Source organism: Topomyia yanbarensis, chromosome 2 (assembly GCF_030247195.1).
Source record: "Topomyia yanbarensis strain Yona2022 chromosome 2, ASM3024719v1, whole genome shotgun sequence".
In the NCBI taxonomy this organism is placed as follows: Eukaryota; Metazoa; Arthropoda; class Insecta; order Diptera; family Culicidae; genus Topomyia; species Topomyia yanbarensis.
The window spans coordinates 361,951,658-361,968,673 of NC_080671.1; the positions used below are offsets into that span (position 1 = coordinate 361,951,658).

General features: G+C 40.8%; 1 protein-coding gene across 1 annotated transcript in view; it reads left to right on the forward strand.

The window, feature by feature from the left end:
• Positions 1–881: 881 nt before the first annotated feature.
• LOC131684390 (uncharacterized) overlaps positions 882–17,016 on the forward strand; it is a 150,843-nt gene continuing 134,708 nt past the window's right edge. The window contains exon 1 of the mRNA XM_058967236.1: positions 882–2,483. Coding sequence (XP_058823219.1) covers positions 1,769–2,483 — 715 coding nt within the window. The 5' untranslated portion in view covers positions 882–1,768. The remainder of the gene's footprint in view (positions 2,484–17,016) is intronic.

Below are 17,016 nucleotides of genomic sequence, written 5' to 3' on the forward strand. Positions count from 1 at the left end.
CTAAAAAAGCTGTTGTATTGTTGTTATTTAATAACTATAATTTTCAATAAATTTCACAGAGCATTTCCTCGTATAATTGTTCCATGTATATCGAAAGTGATCTCATAGAATATGGGACGAATATGCTTATAACGGCAGTAAAGTGGTGTACTACTATTTAGCAATTCCCAAATGTGTCTGTTATCTTATTTTTTTAAGAAAAATCAGGAGTGCATTTAATATTTAACTGCATTGCACTGCAATGCACAAAATCGTTCAGAACTTTAGAAGCAACCAGGACATCAGTCCCGATTAGTTGCGTGTAATTTTTGGATTTAATGTTCAGCTAATAACCCAGTAAACTCTTAGCTACTGACAAGAAGAATCCGAAATATAGCAAATTCGAATTATCAAAATAGTTTTGTTTTATGTTTCCCTCAAATTCAACGTGAAATTTTTTGAAAAGATGTTCGTAGTAGTGTCAACAGTGACTCAACACGCAATCATGCTTTGCATATTTTACATCAAATTTTTCATTACCTGTCAAAAGGCGGAGTTGGGCTGCAGAGGGTTCAAGCTGCATATACAACACCTCGAACTCACTGATTGTTCGCTGAGATATCTCAGTCCGTAACACAGGGTTGACAAGAATCTTTGGTTTCCAATTGCAATAAATCAAACACACCACGACTTCCGAAATGACTTCACCGACGACCTCTAGCGGAACAAATTTTCCAATTTAAAGTGTCCCTCGAGGCAGTCATAACATTTTATTGATCTAGAGATAAACCCCCTGTTTCCTCGCTACCTTATTGTTTCTTACCCACCAGCAATATCTGTTTCTATTTCGAAAGTGCCGCATATACTAATACGTAACTTTTTTTTCGCAATTTCACACACAGATTGGAGCTTTACCACCCCACAAACACACCCAATTCCGACTATCTGAAGAAAACCATCCGAGACCCAACAGAAGCTACCGCAACTGAGGTGAAACCGTGACAGCGAGGTCTGTCCTTCTGACAGGCTTAGAGTAGCATTCTGCGGCGGACCCACCAATCAACCGACCAAAAACCAATCGAACGCTTAACAGCACCCAATAGTAGCTAGTGTATACAGCATATAGAAGTCCACCCGAAGACAAACAGAGGCAGCAATCGAGTTCAAGGCTTACCTGGCCGCACTTTTGCAGTGTGAGGTACCTCTACCTGACGAGCATACAGGCAGGCAACAGTTAGTGGTGCGTGAATGCAGTGCCAGCCAGTGCAAGGGCTGCTGAAGAATCACTAAAACAGCAACAACTAGAAGCAAGTGCCCGTGTTGATTGATATGCATCGCCATTACTAGTGCTACGCGTAATTAAATCTAGATCTGTTGATTTATTTTTTCGCGAAACGCCCCGCAGTATTTGAGTGTGCGTATGTGTGAGCATGTGTTGTGTATCTTAAGCAAACAGCATGATAGCTCAAGTTACGTAAAAATCAGCGAGAAGAAACAAGTTGCAAGCGGCTAATTTCCGTTAGATAATTTTCCGTTCCAAAAGTGGTCGAGGAAACTGGGCAGAATGTGAGAGTTTGTAGTCATGGTCGAATCGTACTGCACCTTTGCTTGCAACATTTTATACCAGTGAGGCACCGTGTCGAATCAGTGTGTGTAATTTTATTAGTGCATGTAGGCAAGAACCATGCAAATCCGCTGGCAGATAACCAGTTAGCTAGCATCACAGCAATCCAATCGGGAGGTAATTTCCGTTTCGAAATCGGAAACTTGTGAAAAGTTGAAACATAACATGGCTTCCAGTGACGAAGTAACGTCGAATGGAACAACAAACCGGGAACAACCGGACGTCAGTGAAGGTGGCAAGGATGAGGTTGATTTTGCCCTCAAAGTCGCAGTTTCACCGGTGGACACGGCAGCAGCATGTGTGGCCTGTAGCAAGAACCAAAAAACAAGTGGCGCATTGATGAATAACAATTGCTCACATGGGAAAACACTGGATAAGTTTAACATTTTCCACCTCAGAAGGCGACCGAAAAGTGATCCCGGAACGGGAACCATTGCTAAACATGCCCAACAGCATGCGGTCGCCGTCGCGGCTGCAGCTGCCGCTGACTGCACCAAAAAGCGAAGACACAGTTTCGTGAAGAGTGCATCGATCGCACGGATCTTCGGAAATAACTACAATACCAAAAAGGGCGAACAGGACAGTGGCGCTTTGCTGAAACTGCAGCAGTTCAAGCGGAGTTTCCTCAGCAGTGAACGATTCCACCAGAAAAAGGATTCGATGGTCACGGCAGCGGAAAGTGATTCGAACGATCTGCAGCCGAAAATCGGCGACGGTTGTTATGTGAACGATAGTGAGAGTGGGCCCAAGGCTATCCGATCGATCACCCGAGGCTTGGGGCGGCTGCTGAGGAGGAACTCGCACAGCATCGACATTAGCCGGCCGGACCCTGAGTTCAAGGTGTCCTACCTGGGGAACGTGCTAACCGGATGGGCGAAAGGTAGGTCTTGCTTTAGCTTAGATTTATGGCAAATCATTTCCAACGACAATCGGTCAATTATTCCATCATCCGAAAACCGAAAACGCGGTTGCGTTGATGCAACCGTTTCATGGGCTTGCTGTTCAAGGTGGCATCCAACTCGTTTCGTTTTCTCGACTTAAATTAATTCCACTCTAACGGTGACATATGTGCGACCTCGTTTTGGAACTTTGTGCAACGAAATGGCTATTTTTTATGTTTCAAATTCGGCACAGGTTCGCTGGTTTTGGAGGGACATTCGATATCACGCAATAAACCAGCCGGTGTTGACCGCGTTTGGCTAGTTCATCTCGAGTTTGTTAAGTTCATGCTGGGCATTTGAAATCAGCGTGATGGGTGGGATTAATGTTAGAGATAAATCTTTCTTCATCAATTTCTAGCATATCAATTGTGGTCTCATCGATGAAAAATTATTTCAGTTTTGAATAGTAGTGGAGAGTGCAAGGCGAGCACTACTTCGCAAACTGGCTTAACAGTAGGCACCAAAAGAGTAGATTCAATGTGCGTTCAAAATGAGCTGGGAAACTGAAACGTGATCAACATAATGTTCTGCAACATCTCACTTTGGTAAAATTTCAACTGGTCTGAATCGACAAAAATACCCAATTAAGTGAAGCAGCTTGACGTGTAAGTGCGAAGGTACCACTGTAGAGCACGAAAAAATTGGCATACGTCGGAAAATTTTCTTGGTCCAAATAAGATCCTTCCATAAATGACGTAGCATTATATGGGGGAGGGGGAGTTTTGTATTTTGTGATGATGTCACGACAGGGGAGTAGGGGGTCATGTCATGCAACGTATCTTTTTTAAGGGGAATAGGGGTTGACCGGATGTCACGACAATCTTACCCGTTTCATCTAATTAACATCGTTTTTATTTTTTTTTAATTTTTTACGTTGACAAGGGGAAGGGGGGAGTTTCACCGCCAAGCTACGTAATTACCAGAGGGATATTTAGAGGTTTGTGACGAAATGCTGTGATGGAGGAGGGGGTGTTAAAATTACTCAAAAATGCTACGTCATTTATGGATGGTCCTTAAGAGATGATTTGAGACCCTTTAAATTGGGATTTATAATAATAGTTGTGATTAACAAAAAGTAATGTTTGCAAGTAATTCAATCACAAGATAGTGGTAGTGCTGAATTCTCACGCCGCGATTTTTTTTGAAATGGTCCACAGTCGGACATCTATCTTCCGCAATTTCAGAACCAAAAACAGAAGTTTTTCCGATTTCTTAGAACGATAGCAAGCGACGTACGATACGTTTTCGATATTTTGATTTTTTTGCAAAATGGTACCTTTTTAATAGAAAAAATCTGAAAATGTTTTAAAAAATGGACATGAATTTGCTTATTAAATTCCCAATGAAAAAATAAAATCCTACGTACGTCGATGGAGAAAACAGAATTAAATATAAGCTAATATGGCTAATGTAAACGGGTCTTCGCTGTATATTATTGTCGCCATCCATATTTTAACTTTTAAGTAATAACTTTTAAGACCCTAAAGTATGTTTTAGGAAAATAAAAAAAAACGGTTTTTAAAAAGTTCTACTGCTTATAATAGGAGTAGATATGAATATTATAGATTGATATTCTAGAGCGAAACAGTACTAGATACGAAGTGAAGTATAAGCAGATTTATAAGAACAACGTTGACGTCCTTTTGCGTTGGAATTTTGTGTTCTACAAGCCTGCACTAGAGCCTTCGCGCGTAGTGTGTAATTATCGATCAGTGCCGCTAACACAATTCACGAAGCTGCAATTAGGTATTAATTAGTATTCGATTGTTGGCGATACACTAGGCAGTATTACTCTACAAAATCTAGATCATCTACTAACAATAACTAACGCAATCAATTGCATATTCGCGCATATACACCCACAATTTATCTTATTCCAAACGTACTAGCGCTCGTGACCTTCGCGATAACACAAACCTGGTTACGAAGGCGAAATTGCAATCATCATACTACAGCTATCTCGCCATCATTAAAACACCGGCAATTAAGTGATCGTTTTAACACTTATAAATTTACAAACGTAATCAGCATTAACCCACAGTTCGCGTGATCATGAATTTGTTACGTCCGGAAGTCCGTACGTTTCTAGCAACCTAGACTCACGCCTTCAGTTGGACCAATCAAAAACTGTCCCATATATCCACTAGACTATACGTTCCATGACCATGACCGACCGGCACCCCCAGTGCTATCGGGAAACTCTCTGCTAGTATCTGAACCGTACACTGAAAATTTAGAATCAGATTCACGGTTCGTGCTCTCATTCAAGAACACATGCGAATATGCAAATATCCATAAAATGAAATTCATCCACGCGAAATTGCATACACGCTAGCAGATGCGACAAATACGTCAACATACAAACGCTTAAGACCTTCGCGATCACACATGTCGACCAAAGCCGGCGGTCCCGCAAACATGAAACACCCCGATGAGTAAGTGAATGTTTTATCACACAGTTGGACCAATAAAAAATGACGCTCATTTCCACTAGAAAACACGTTCTATAGCGTCATGGCCGAAAACTTTGGTGTGTAAACTTACTCTTTTCTATTATCTAAACCATACACTAAAAATTAAGTATCAGATTCACGGTCCGCGCGTGATCATTCAAGAATACACGTGAATGTGCAAATGATCACGCAATTGTAAAATCGAATCCATACACGCGAAGTTATATACACGCTAGCAGGTGCGACAAACATGTAAATATACAAACGCTCGAGCCCTTCGCAATCATCCACGCACACATACGCCTGTGATCTTGCAAAAAGGATAACACCCCGCTGACTATAAGTGAAAGTTTTTGCACTTATAAATTTACGAACCCTGTCTCAAGAATGAACCTACAACGCCCGTGTTCGCGCGATCATGAATCCGTTACATCCGGAAGTCCCTACTCGGTCCTAGTAGCTTAGTTCCATGTCTTCTGTTGAACCAATCAGAGAAAATGACGGTCATATCTATTAGACAACATGTTCGTTCCATGGCGACTTGACCGGGAACTCTAGTGATATGGCAGAACCTACTCTCTTCTAGCATCAGTACACATCGAAGGTTAAGTATCAGATTCATGGTCTGCGCGATCATCCAAGAACCAAGAACACACGCCAATAGACTAGTCCTAAAATGGAATTCATACATACAAAGTCGCATACATGCTAGCACACGCGACATACAAACGTCCATGCGACATAGAAATGCCCACGTGATCGAGCATGTTAACTTACAACCGCTCGAGCCCTTCGCGATGATATACAAAGACGAACATGCAATCGCGATCATTCACGCACAACTACGCCCATGATTTCGCACAGCAAAACACCCGGTAGATTTAGTGAGCGGTATAGCACTTATAATCAAATTACCACGGTCTCAAACGAGCACAAATAAACGCCCACGTGGTCGTAAAGTCCCTACGCCCTACATCTGAACTGCACACTCAATAATACAAGCAGAATCACGGCTCGCTACAATTGGTTTTAAGCAATATTTTAGTGGGTTCCCATTTCACGTCTCGTCTGCGATTGTAATGAGTGATTCTGATGGGGAGTACTTCCGAGAACCCAGCTCTATAGCTATAGTACGACAACACTCGAAAAAATTAGAAAAACAAATCAAAATACAACTTTTTCTGCTTTCTAGACGACCGCTTTCATATGAAGTTAATGAATATCTAAAATTGAAGGATGTTTACGGAGAATTTCCATGAATTTCAAGCAATCCTCGATAATTTCAGAAATTCAGGATAGTTGTGGAACTTCAAAGAGATTTCACGAAGTTTAAGAAGGTCCAGCAAAAGGCTTATTAATTTTGGGAAATGCTGAAGGAAATTCTACACCCAAAACTCAGCCGTAATACCTTTACAGTAATAAGAAAAAATTGCTCTAATAGCAAGACGTTTCATGCTAAAACGGTCCCAATAAGAAATGCCCCAAACGGCAATACCATTCAAATCTTCTCTGCGTCGCACTCATGTTTCATCAATTCTTATACAATAAATATTAACGCGTCGGATTGTCTGGAAGTGTGTAGCACTTCGCTTGTCATTGTATTGTGCATCAAGCGAAGGGAACATAGTAGGGATAAAGACGAGGTACGATTTTTACTACACGACGCATTCGTATTGGAAGATCGGCTCACACTCGGCTAGCTTCAAAGCACAGTCAGAAAAAAAAACGACTCGGAATAGTGGTGGGGTACTTCGGCCGGTGTTAAATTGAAATTTCTTTTCTATCACGGACGTTAACAGCAAGGTATCGGCTACACAAAACATGAACAGTCCTTCCCGTCATGTACGGGAAGCAAAACCTATGGTTTGGATCCACGTATCCGAACCGAGGGTCCGAATCCAGACACTTGTCTGGATCTAAGCACCAAGTCTGGGCCTGGTTTAGGTCCGGACTTGGAAAGGGAAAAAGGGGATGGGCTAGATCCGGGTACTGGTCCGGATCCGGTAACTGGTTCAGATCCGGTTACTGGTCCAGAACAGAAATTCGTCATTCCACCGTTTACTACCTTTGCGGGAATATGAGTTTAATACCACAATGTGCAATTGCATGGTCTGTTACCGAAAAGACAATAGAATCTTACCCAAAAGTAATAGAAACATACCCGTCGGATTTTGGGTGTACTAAATTCAGAGAATATATCCGAAACTCAGGATACTACAATATGCAATAACCCCCGTAGAATTTTTGATAAATCGAATTTGATTTATTGGTCTAAAATGTGCTTTGAAATCTTGAAAGTGATTTGCCAAAAATAATAGTAAAATGCACAAATTTTCAATTTTGCCGAATCGTCTCTTATGAACATCGTCAGCTTACTGAAAACTTTAACCGCTTTTTTCTCGAAATCACACATTATGAGCTGGCCGGAAACGTCGCTCGGACAAATCATTCTTGATTGTTGTGAAATTTCTACACTACATTAAAAATTGAATTCTCTAGCGATGTTTTATTTACTAGGCAGTGAATTTTCGCGTCAAACAAAATATCAAAAATTCCTACGTATGTCGCTTGCTTGTTGTAAGAAATCAAAAAAACTTTAATTTTAAGTTTCTTCCAATATTACAAGATCTCGATTCACCTCTTTATTGCGTCAAGAAAAAAATCCGATATATGTCTCCTAATTTTTCGTATTCTGCGGTGGTATAACCCCTTCATGAAATAAAGCTTTAGGTTATTCTTAGAATGTAATTTTCTACGAACCCCGAAAAAATCTTCAGTTATAAGGAAGCTTTTGTTATCGGAAATCAGCGCTGGCTTCACGATGGAACTTGGCTCCCTCTTCGCAAGCACAATGATTATTATCGAACTTCAACACGCGAAGTCACGTACGCGCTAGCACACGCGACAAACACGTTGGCATACAAACGCTTAAGTCTTTCGCGATCATCCACGCACAACTATGCCTCAAGAACCAAAAAATGCCCCGATGATTTAGTGAACGCCACCTCACCTATAAATTGATCAGTGCGGTCTCAAGCGCATACAAACATAGGCCTATTCTTACGCGATCTTGAAGCTCCTACACCGCACATCTGAACCGTACACTCAAAATCGCAATCAGAACTACGGCCCGCTCCAATTTACCTTAAGCAGTGTTTTAATGGGTGACATTTCCCGTCTCGTTTGCAATTGTAGTGAGGTATTCTGATGGAGAGCCCTTCCGCGAACCCAGAAATCAGAATATATTGGCTCAAATGGCACGTTGCCCGTATGTAGTCGGGGATTTTTGCCTTGCCGTGTTTTTTATCATTTCCTGAGCGGAAGGAAAGAAGAAGGAGGGAGTAGAACAAGTAACAGCTTAAAAACAAACAGCAGGTAAGTTAAACTCACAAGTAGTTCAACTCGCTTGCGAGTAAGCCTAATGCTCTTTACCACATTGGATAAGAAACTTTAGTACGTCTCTGAGTTTCAGTCATCCAAACATGGTGTCGTCTATGTAAGGACAGCCGAAAACTCGAAATCGCAATTGCGCTACTGATGGGCAGTTGCATATCAGATGATATGAGGTTCCGTAGTCGAATTCACAAAGATCACATGAAAAAGACTCAGCGCACTGGATAGTTGCCATGTGATAATTGAGTTTGCAGTGCCCCATTAAAACCCTGGTCAGCATGCTGCAGTGGTGCTTTTTCGAAATGACTGGGTGTAGTTGTTCTAGAAACGCCTTTGTTTGGCGACACGTTTGTAGATTTCTCCAATAATTGTGGTGCTCGGACGAAACCCAGGCCCATATTTTTTTCTCTTTTCCAACTTGTCGAAATTGGCAGGGCGGGCTCAGGATCTACGAAGTCAATCGCTGAATCTGCCCTGGCCAATTCGTCAGCCCATTCATTTCCAGTAATACCGGAAAGTCCGGGCACCCAGACAAGGTAGATAGTGCTGACAATGCTTAGTTCTTCGATTTACGTACGACACGGGATCGCAAGCTTGGATCGTGATTTGTCTGAGCTAAGGGCTTGATTGTAGTCTGACTTTCAGAGCAGAAGTTTATAACTTTTCCGGACAAGCTCTGCTGAAGGGCCGATTGCACCCCGCACATAATCGCAAAGATTTCTGCTTGGAATACAGTACAGTATCTACCTAGTGAGTGAGATTGTTCCAATCTCACTTCACGACATTAGATACCAGCAGCAGCACGTCCCTCCATCAGAGAACCGTGCGTGTGTTGTTGTCTTTCCTTATAGCTCGACAACCATTCCGCTCGTGAGGGAATCTTCACATGGAATGTCCTGTAAGGAAAACTGTGAGTGTAGTATCGCCGGGAGCGAGAATATCTTCACCCTATGTAACCATTTGTGAACACAATCGTTTATGACTGGTAGCAAGATCAACATGGTTACTGTTCCAAAGCCCAGTAACCTGCAGTCTATATGCACATGATAGTGCTTCTTGTTTGAGGTGTATGTGTAATGGTTTGATATTTAGAAGTGTCTCAATAGCAGCAGTCGGAGTTGTGGTGAAAGTACCAGTCAACGCCAGGAGCGCCATTCTTTGCAGATGGTTTAGCTTTGACTGGACTGTCATCACATCTCCCCTATGCCACCACACAAGGCATCCGTATGACAGTATTGGACGTACAATTGTCGTGTAGATCCAATGGATGTATTTAGGTTTGAGACTCCAGGTCTTTCCAAAAGTTCGTCTGCACTTCCCGAAGGCTATTTACTCTTTCTTGACTCTGAACTCAATGTGAGCAGACCAATTCAGTTTGGAATCCAATATAACTCCAACGTATTCGACTTGATCTGCGCACAGAATCAAAGAACTGCGAGGAACGAACCCAGTTTGTTATTCGCTTCTTCGTGAAAAGAACCATTGAAATTTTGTTTGGGTTAACTGATAATTTAACTTGTCGACACCAATATTCGATTCGCTCTGAGTGCTTGTTGCATTAAGTCACAGATTGTTCCGATGCAAAGTCCAGTAATTTGTATTTGGTAATCGTCCGCACACCCGTGGGTTGGAAATCCAAGTTCAATCAGTTTCTTCAACAAACTGCCGGCTACCAAATTCCATAACAAAGTTGACAGAACGCCACGCTGAGGACAACCGCAAATGCTCAACTTCCGTATCTCAGCATGGCACAGTGACGAGCAAAAAATGCGGTTACTAAGCATTGCGTTTATCCAACCCGAGATACATGCAGATACTCCATGACCGCGCGTCGCTTCCAGAATAGACTGGAAGGACACATTGCCAAAACCACTTTCAATATCTAGGAATACACCCAAGCTAGATTTCTTGAGCGGGAGGGCCTTGTAAATGTTGTAAACAACATCGTGAAGCAGAGTGATCGTGGATTTCCCACACTGATATGCATGTTGCATTTTGTGCAGTTGATATTCAACTAAACTAACGTTCCTGATGTGATGATCGATTATCCGTTCAAAAGCTTTCAGTAGAAAATAACTTAAGCTGAGAGGCCTAAAACTTTTGGCTTCTTCATAGCTTGAGCGCCCCCCTTTGGGAATAAATTTACCAGTAATTTCTCGTCATGCTTTCGGGATATACCCGGTAGCAAGACTGGAAAGCAAAATCTTTTTCAAGACATGTTTGAGAATATCAAATTCCTTTTGCAGTAGCACCGGAAGTATTCCATCTTTTCCGGTTGATTAGTATAGGGCAAAGCTATCAACTGTTCACTTGACCGATTCAGTGGTAATCAATGTGCGTGCTAACACCCACGAATCCGAATCACCAGAATGAGATCTGTGAACATTGTTCAGCTCCGGATCGATACAACCAGGAAAGTGTGCGTCGAAGAGACAATTAAGAACATCTCTTTCGTCCGTAACATAAACACCATCTCTGGTTTTTAAGGAGTTCATCTGAAAATCTTTCGATTTCGAGAGGATTTTATTTAATCTGCTCGCTTTGCTCAGACTAGATACATTAGTGCGTAGGTTTTGTCAGCCAGCCCGCTCTGAAGATCTAAGACATTTCTTATTTGCACTACAAGCTGACCTGAAAGCCCTGGAGTCATCACGCTGACGCCGATCCCGAGCTCTTTTCATATCCTTCTTCATTCAGCAACAAGTTCAGCCAAGGGGTTCTCCTAGTCGATTTAACAGTAGTGAAGTGGACAAGTTTCTTTATAGGGTGCTAGTATGAATGAGTTTGTCGTATCCACGACGTCATCTAAGTCGTTTAATTGACTAATTGTTGGAAAATATCCATGAAAACTAGTCGTCAAATTTTCCAAAAAGAGGTCCCAGTTTGTAGATTTAGGATTACGATATGTTATTACATTGAAGGTGACATCAAGGGCCCTATTCTCACAGTCACGTCACCCAGTGACTAGAAGAAAATTTCCTTCTAGTCACCTAGTGACGTGACTGTGAGAATAGGGCCCCAAAATGATTGAAAAATAGATATTTATGATCCGATAGAGACGGTTCAGTTTCATTTGGAACCTGTCAATTTCCCAGTTCACGCGAAATTCTTTCAGAGCAAAGCGTTATGTCTAACACCTCCTCTCTCCCAGAACTCGCAAAAGTTGGTCGGTTTCCCACATTCATAATATGGAGAATTGTACTACTTATGTACTTCATCAGTTTAGAGCCTCTCAGATTGATGTCTGAGCTGCCTCCTGATGTGTTGAGCATTTGCATCACTGCCGATAATGAGCTGAAGCCCATTTATGCTACAATATGATACAGACATATTCCACGCACTTGTATCGCTTACCTCATGAAAATAAATTTGATAATATCGTCGCTGTTGTGCTATCTTATGACAAGCGCCATTTTGCATTTGACATTTCGAGAAAAAACGATTTTTAAAGTTTGAGATTGAATATCATGAAACTTATAAATGGTAGAAACAATTCAGAGAAGAAAATTGATGCTTCTACCTATTCTGTACTAATCTCTCAAATATTACGAAGATCGGTTGACTATGTTGCGAGTTTTCACTAAAAATATAAACAAAAGTCGCACTCACACGTGTCATAGGTGTGTATTTATGACAAAATTTCTATGGTGTGTCATAACGGTGCATGGAAAATTATCCATAGAAAAAAACCATCAATTATTAACTTTTATTCATATCTTTGGCTTCATTTGGTCTATAAACAATCGGTTAGATGCATTTTGAAGGAAATGAGTCAGGAAATTTAGAAAAAATAGTTATTTTTAGTTACAGTGTTGCCCAATAGGCAATATTTCCAGTTTAAAGCTAAAACTGCGTTTTTCTCCCAATACATGTATTTTTCTTTTGAAAATTATTATGCCATTGTGTTCCTACGACATTTTTACACATAAAAGCAACTAAAATTTTATTATAACTTGAGGCAATCCCAAGATATAATGATTTGAAGCAAAAAACTCACAATTTTTAATCACTTTTCTCGCTATATTTCAGTAACCAAGTAAAATTTCAAAATTCTGGAAACGCCATCTTGTAGAGATTCGTTAGACGAGTAATGTGGCATATCTAACTCAGTTCACCCCAAAACGGCGTTTGTCATAAGATAGCACAACAGCGACGATATAAGTAAAAGTTGTTCTGAAATATGTTGGTATAGGTTTAAGGCTCCCAAATCATAGATATATAGAAATTTTTTAAAAGAATTTTATGAGGCTCGTCAATAAAAACCAGTAATACATTTAAGACTCGTTTTTAATAATTGAATAGATTTTCCCCTACCACACCGGTATGTTCGTAATAATATTAATTTGGAGTAATCTTAAATTGCCATTTATTTATACACATATTGTTCAAAGATTTCATCTTTAGACGCAGATTTTTTGAGTGAATGGACTGCCGGATAAAAGGGGGGCAAAAATTGACCATTTGTGCGTTGTCCCCTAACGCAAAAATCATGTTTTTTTCAATTTTTCACGAAAACAATGCACGATATCTATGAAATATTTTCAGAAGCTATTAGCACTCATCAATACCTTTCTAAAAATGTGCTTTTTGTATATAACAAACTTTGAAATCGTTCTTTCATAGGGGTGCACTGATGTGTTGTCCCCCAACGCTTTCCGTTATAGTACGGTAAATCCTTTTGCAGAGATACTTTGGGAGCCTGCAGAACAGGATACAGACATAAAAGATATAAGCAACCTATTTCAGAAATAGCGCAGCCATGCAGTGATATGAGTGGCCTAAGAGGTGGAAAGAGAGGGGGGGGGGGGTTATGCTATTAAGGGGCAGGTCTACCTTATAATATCGCAAAATAATCGAGTTTTTATTACATCTATCAATGGATAAACTATCTAAGGATAAATCAACAATTTCAGAACAGGTTTCAAAGATATGGAATGGAACGCAATATGCCAAACAAGTATGAGAGCGCACGGAAGAATTTGGTTATAGGGAATAACACTCACTTGTTGTGGAGAAATTTTTGAAAAAAATTGGAACGGGACTTCACAGTTTATAATTATTGACCATTTGGAACAAACCACGGTTTGTCTTTTCGGAATTGATTTTCTTCTACATGAACCTAACATCGTAGTTTAACACAGCTTTTATATGTTTTTATAGCACGTTAAAGTCAAAATTTTATCGAGGATGCGCATTTCTCAGAATTCGCAAACAAAAGATACAATTTCACGAAATTCTCCAGTTTTCTATCATTTAGATAATTCAGTGACAAGCCGGCCAGCTGACCCATAAGACCGCAATTGAGTGCAGATTTTTAGCAATTTTTTTATACTGAAATATATCTAAATTTTCCAAAAATCGCGTAAAATGGGTGCATTTTGATTAATTTCCGCTTTCATAACTATTAGGTGTCTTCTTGCAGAGCTATGAGTAGAAACGGTTGAACAAACGCCAGAGGTAGATCCGGAAGGGCGATATTCTATTTCGAAATCTTTACTTCAACTGTATTACTGGTTTTTCGCGACATTGTATACAATATGTAAATATCATAACTGCTGGACTGAGTATAATCGTTTGACAGTCTTACCTTTGCTGAGTTGCTTCAGTGTCACATTTGTTTATTTTTAACGTAACAAGAAAATAAATATTGAATAATGACACCCTAATTTTTGATCTGCCCTAATCAACAGTCAATTTTATTTTCAAGATTTTATAACGTCAAAAAACAAAGTCAGCGCATTAAAATTGCTTAAAAAAACTTATGTGGTCTACAAAATAAAAAAATGTTGAGTCACCCTAATGAACGGTTAATTTTATTTAATATATTTTCCGATGTCAATAATGTATTCAACTTACCAAAACTACTTGAAACCACCTTTTTCGAATCATTAGAAAGTGGCGATTGTGGTCTACAATCTCTTCTATACCGGGCCACACTGTGGTATGCAGTGTGGCCTGTTCTCAATCCATGTTAATTTGATTTCTAAATATCATTTGTCAAATACACATGAAGGTGAAACTAGAAATACATCTAGTTTGGCATTTCAAATCTTTATTTTGAGTTATTTACATGTATAGAGGTAATATACTTCGCTTTGTTTGAGTTTCAACAAACACTTTGGTCGCGTTAGGAGACAACACTTCATATGCGACCGTTTGTGTTCATTTTGGTGTTGTCCCCTAACGGTCGTGAAAAAAATTTCATGAAAGCACGAAAATCTAAGTATACAGCATTGTTCTGTGGCTATCGATGATCAAATTCCTAGAACAAATGGATGCTCTAAAGTTTGAGATAGAGCAGGTTTTTTGATAAATACAAGTGTAGGCTGGAAAATCAATATTTTGCTCTGTTGTCCCCTAACGCGACATATTCACCTCGCAGATGAAATGACAACCTGAAAAATATCGAACCCATAACATTAACGTTGCGTTAGGACTTTTAAAGTATTCAATTAAGTGTTTTGAGCGTACATCGTAGGATTTTTCAAACGACAAGCTGTTAACAGTTGCATGATAAGTGCAAACGTTGTCCCCTAACGCTGGAATGTATCTACAACGCTTTTGAAATCATCAGAAGGAGCCCTTCAGCGAACTCCAGTAAAACAACGCTAAAAAATAGAAAGAGTACCGCACTATTTCGTCTAATACTAGACGTTCAATCGATGGAATGCCTATAAATTGGCAACACTGTCTCTGTTTCGTTTCTAAGAACCAGTGTAAAAAAATAAAAATACTTGAACGTGGTGCGAAATACTTGTTTTTGAGCACAACGAAAATTGGAATCGCTTGTTGAATTTTCAGTTAGTCATTTCAGGCAACACGTAGAAAAAATAGCAAACGCTGCTCCAACAAACGGCTTCAATTCGTAGAGTGATGAGAGGAATGCAATGGAAATAGGCTCTTTAGCCTAATATTTAATGAGCATAACTATGAGAACAATTCCAATATTATAGACTGCAATATTACACGTACCGGCTTCTTTCTCTTCTTCTAACTGTTCCTACACCTGTCGGAAACTAGAACAGGTAGCACATTACGCTTCGTCACACAGTTTGTTGCCTAAATAGAATGAGGTTTATAACATTACTGTCTTTACAATATACCAGCTGTAGCAATCAATGTTCAAATATGCAATCTACAGCACTCAACTAAGTCAACGATCCGTGTTCGAATTCCAACATAGTTGAATCATTGTCACACCGACGCCGACTGCAGCGAATTAGAAAAAGAAAGAAAAGTGCTCCCTGCATTTGGATGGTGACAATTAAAATTCCACCGCGTCGTGCCGTTGCCAAACCGACCCCACCACCACATGGCGCATAGGTACATTCCTCATAAAAGTGCCAGCGAGGCCGATGCCAGTCGCGATCACCCGTGCTCCACTTCGTGAGGTATTATATTGCGGTTGAGCGCTTTCATTCTTTTCTTCTCACTTGTCTCCACCAAGCAAATACCTGACTCGAGCAGCAAACAAAGGCTTCCTACTACGGGTAATTACTTTTCAGCAGTGCCAATGCTATGATAATGCTTACCCATCAAATGCAATAGAGACCCTTTCGCCTGATTGTCAACTAGAGCCAAACGTGTTACTACAATCGTTGAGTGCACAACGATACAGACCTATCCGGAAGACAGACAGTTGTGGGAAATGCAACAACTTGCACTTGCACCTGCATCGTTTGCCAGCATGATATTTGCACCAGTTGATAAAATTATTTTATCAATTCGTCATTGTAACTGTACGATCCGTAGCAATTGCCAGTTGGCAAGAGGTAATAACCTATCTGCTAATATGTGGGCTTTCAGCACCGACGCCTGCTCGTGACTCTTGTGAACAACGAGCCGAGCATCTTCATCGTCGCGTCGCTGCACTTGTCATCATCGGTATGATGTCATGATGATGTGCATTACTGCTGCACCCCTCTGTACCGTTGCATATCCGGTTAATTCTCACCCGTAACCGAGCAACCAAACTATTTTCATCTAACTGTGATCTGTCCTGAATTACCTTCCGCACAGCAGCAGCTACAGGGCGGTTCGTGGTGCGGTTCCTTCGATCGAACAAGATTGGTTCGAGGCTAGGCCCGGTTAACCAGTTTGGACCGTGCAAGTAACGAACAACAACCGAGAGAGAGAGAGAGAGAGAGAGAGAGAGATGGCGACCGGTGAAGACGAAGCATTAATTATTTTAATTGAAATTGACATTCTAACCTTTCCGGCATGTGAATCACGTGCTGGCTCGATGTGTGCGGGGGCACCTCCATAGGTTCGCCCATACCCTACAGGCTACAGGCGGCGTGTGGCACACCCTGTTAGCAATTGTGATTACCAGTTCGAACAACAATACAAGCTATAGGTCAGGGTTGGGCGGATCTTTCGCCCGTTCCGATTAGAGGTCGCGTTTGTTCATTACGATTGTGCACCAAGATTGCCACACAGTCAGACTCGCTGCAACGGGCTGCTGAGCTGTGCAGGTTTAGCGCGTCGTTGGCAGGGAAGAAGAAAAGGTGTGACTGATAGGAATTTCATCTAAATACGGTTACGCGGTTAGCGAGGTTTTCGCAGATTTCCTGATTTTCTCAGATTTGGTGCGTTTTATGTTCTCAATCTGACGTATGCGCAATAC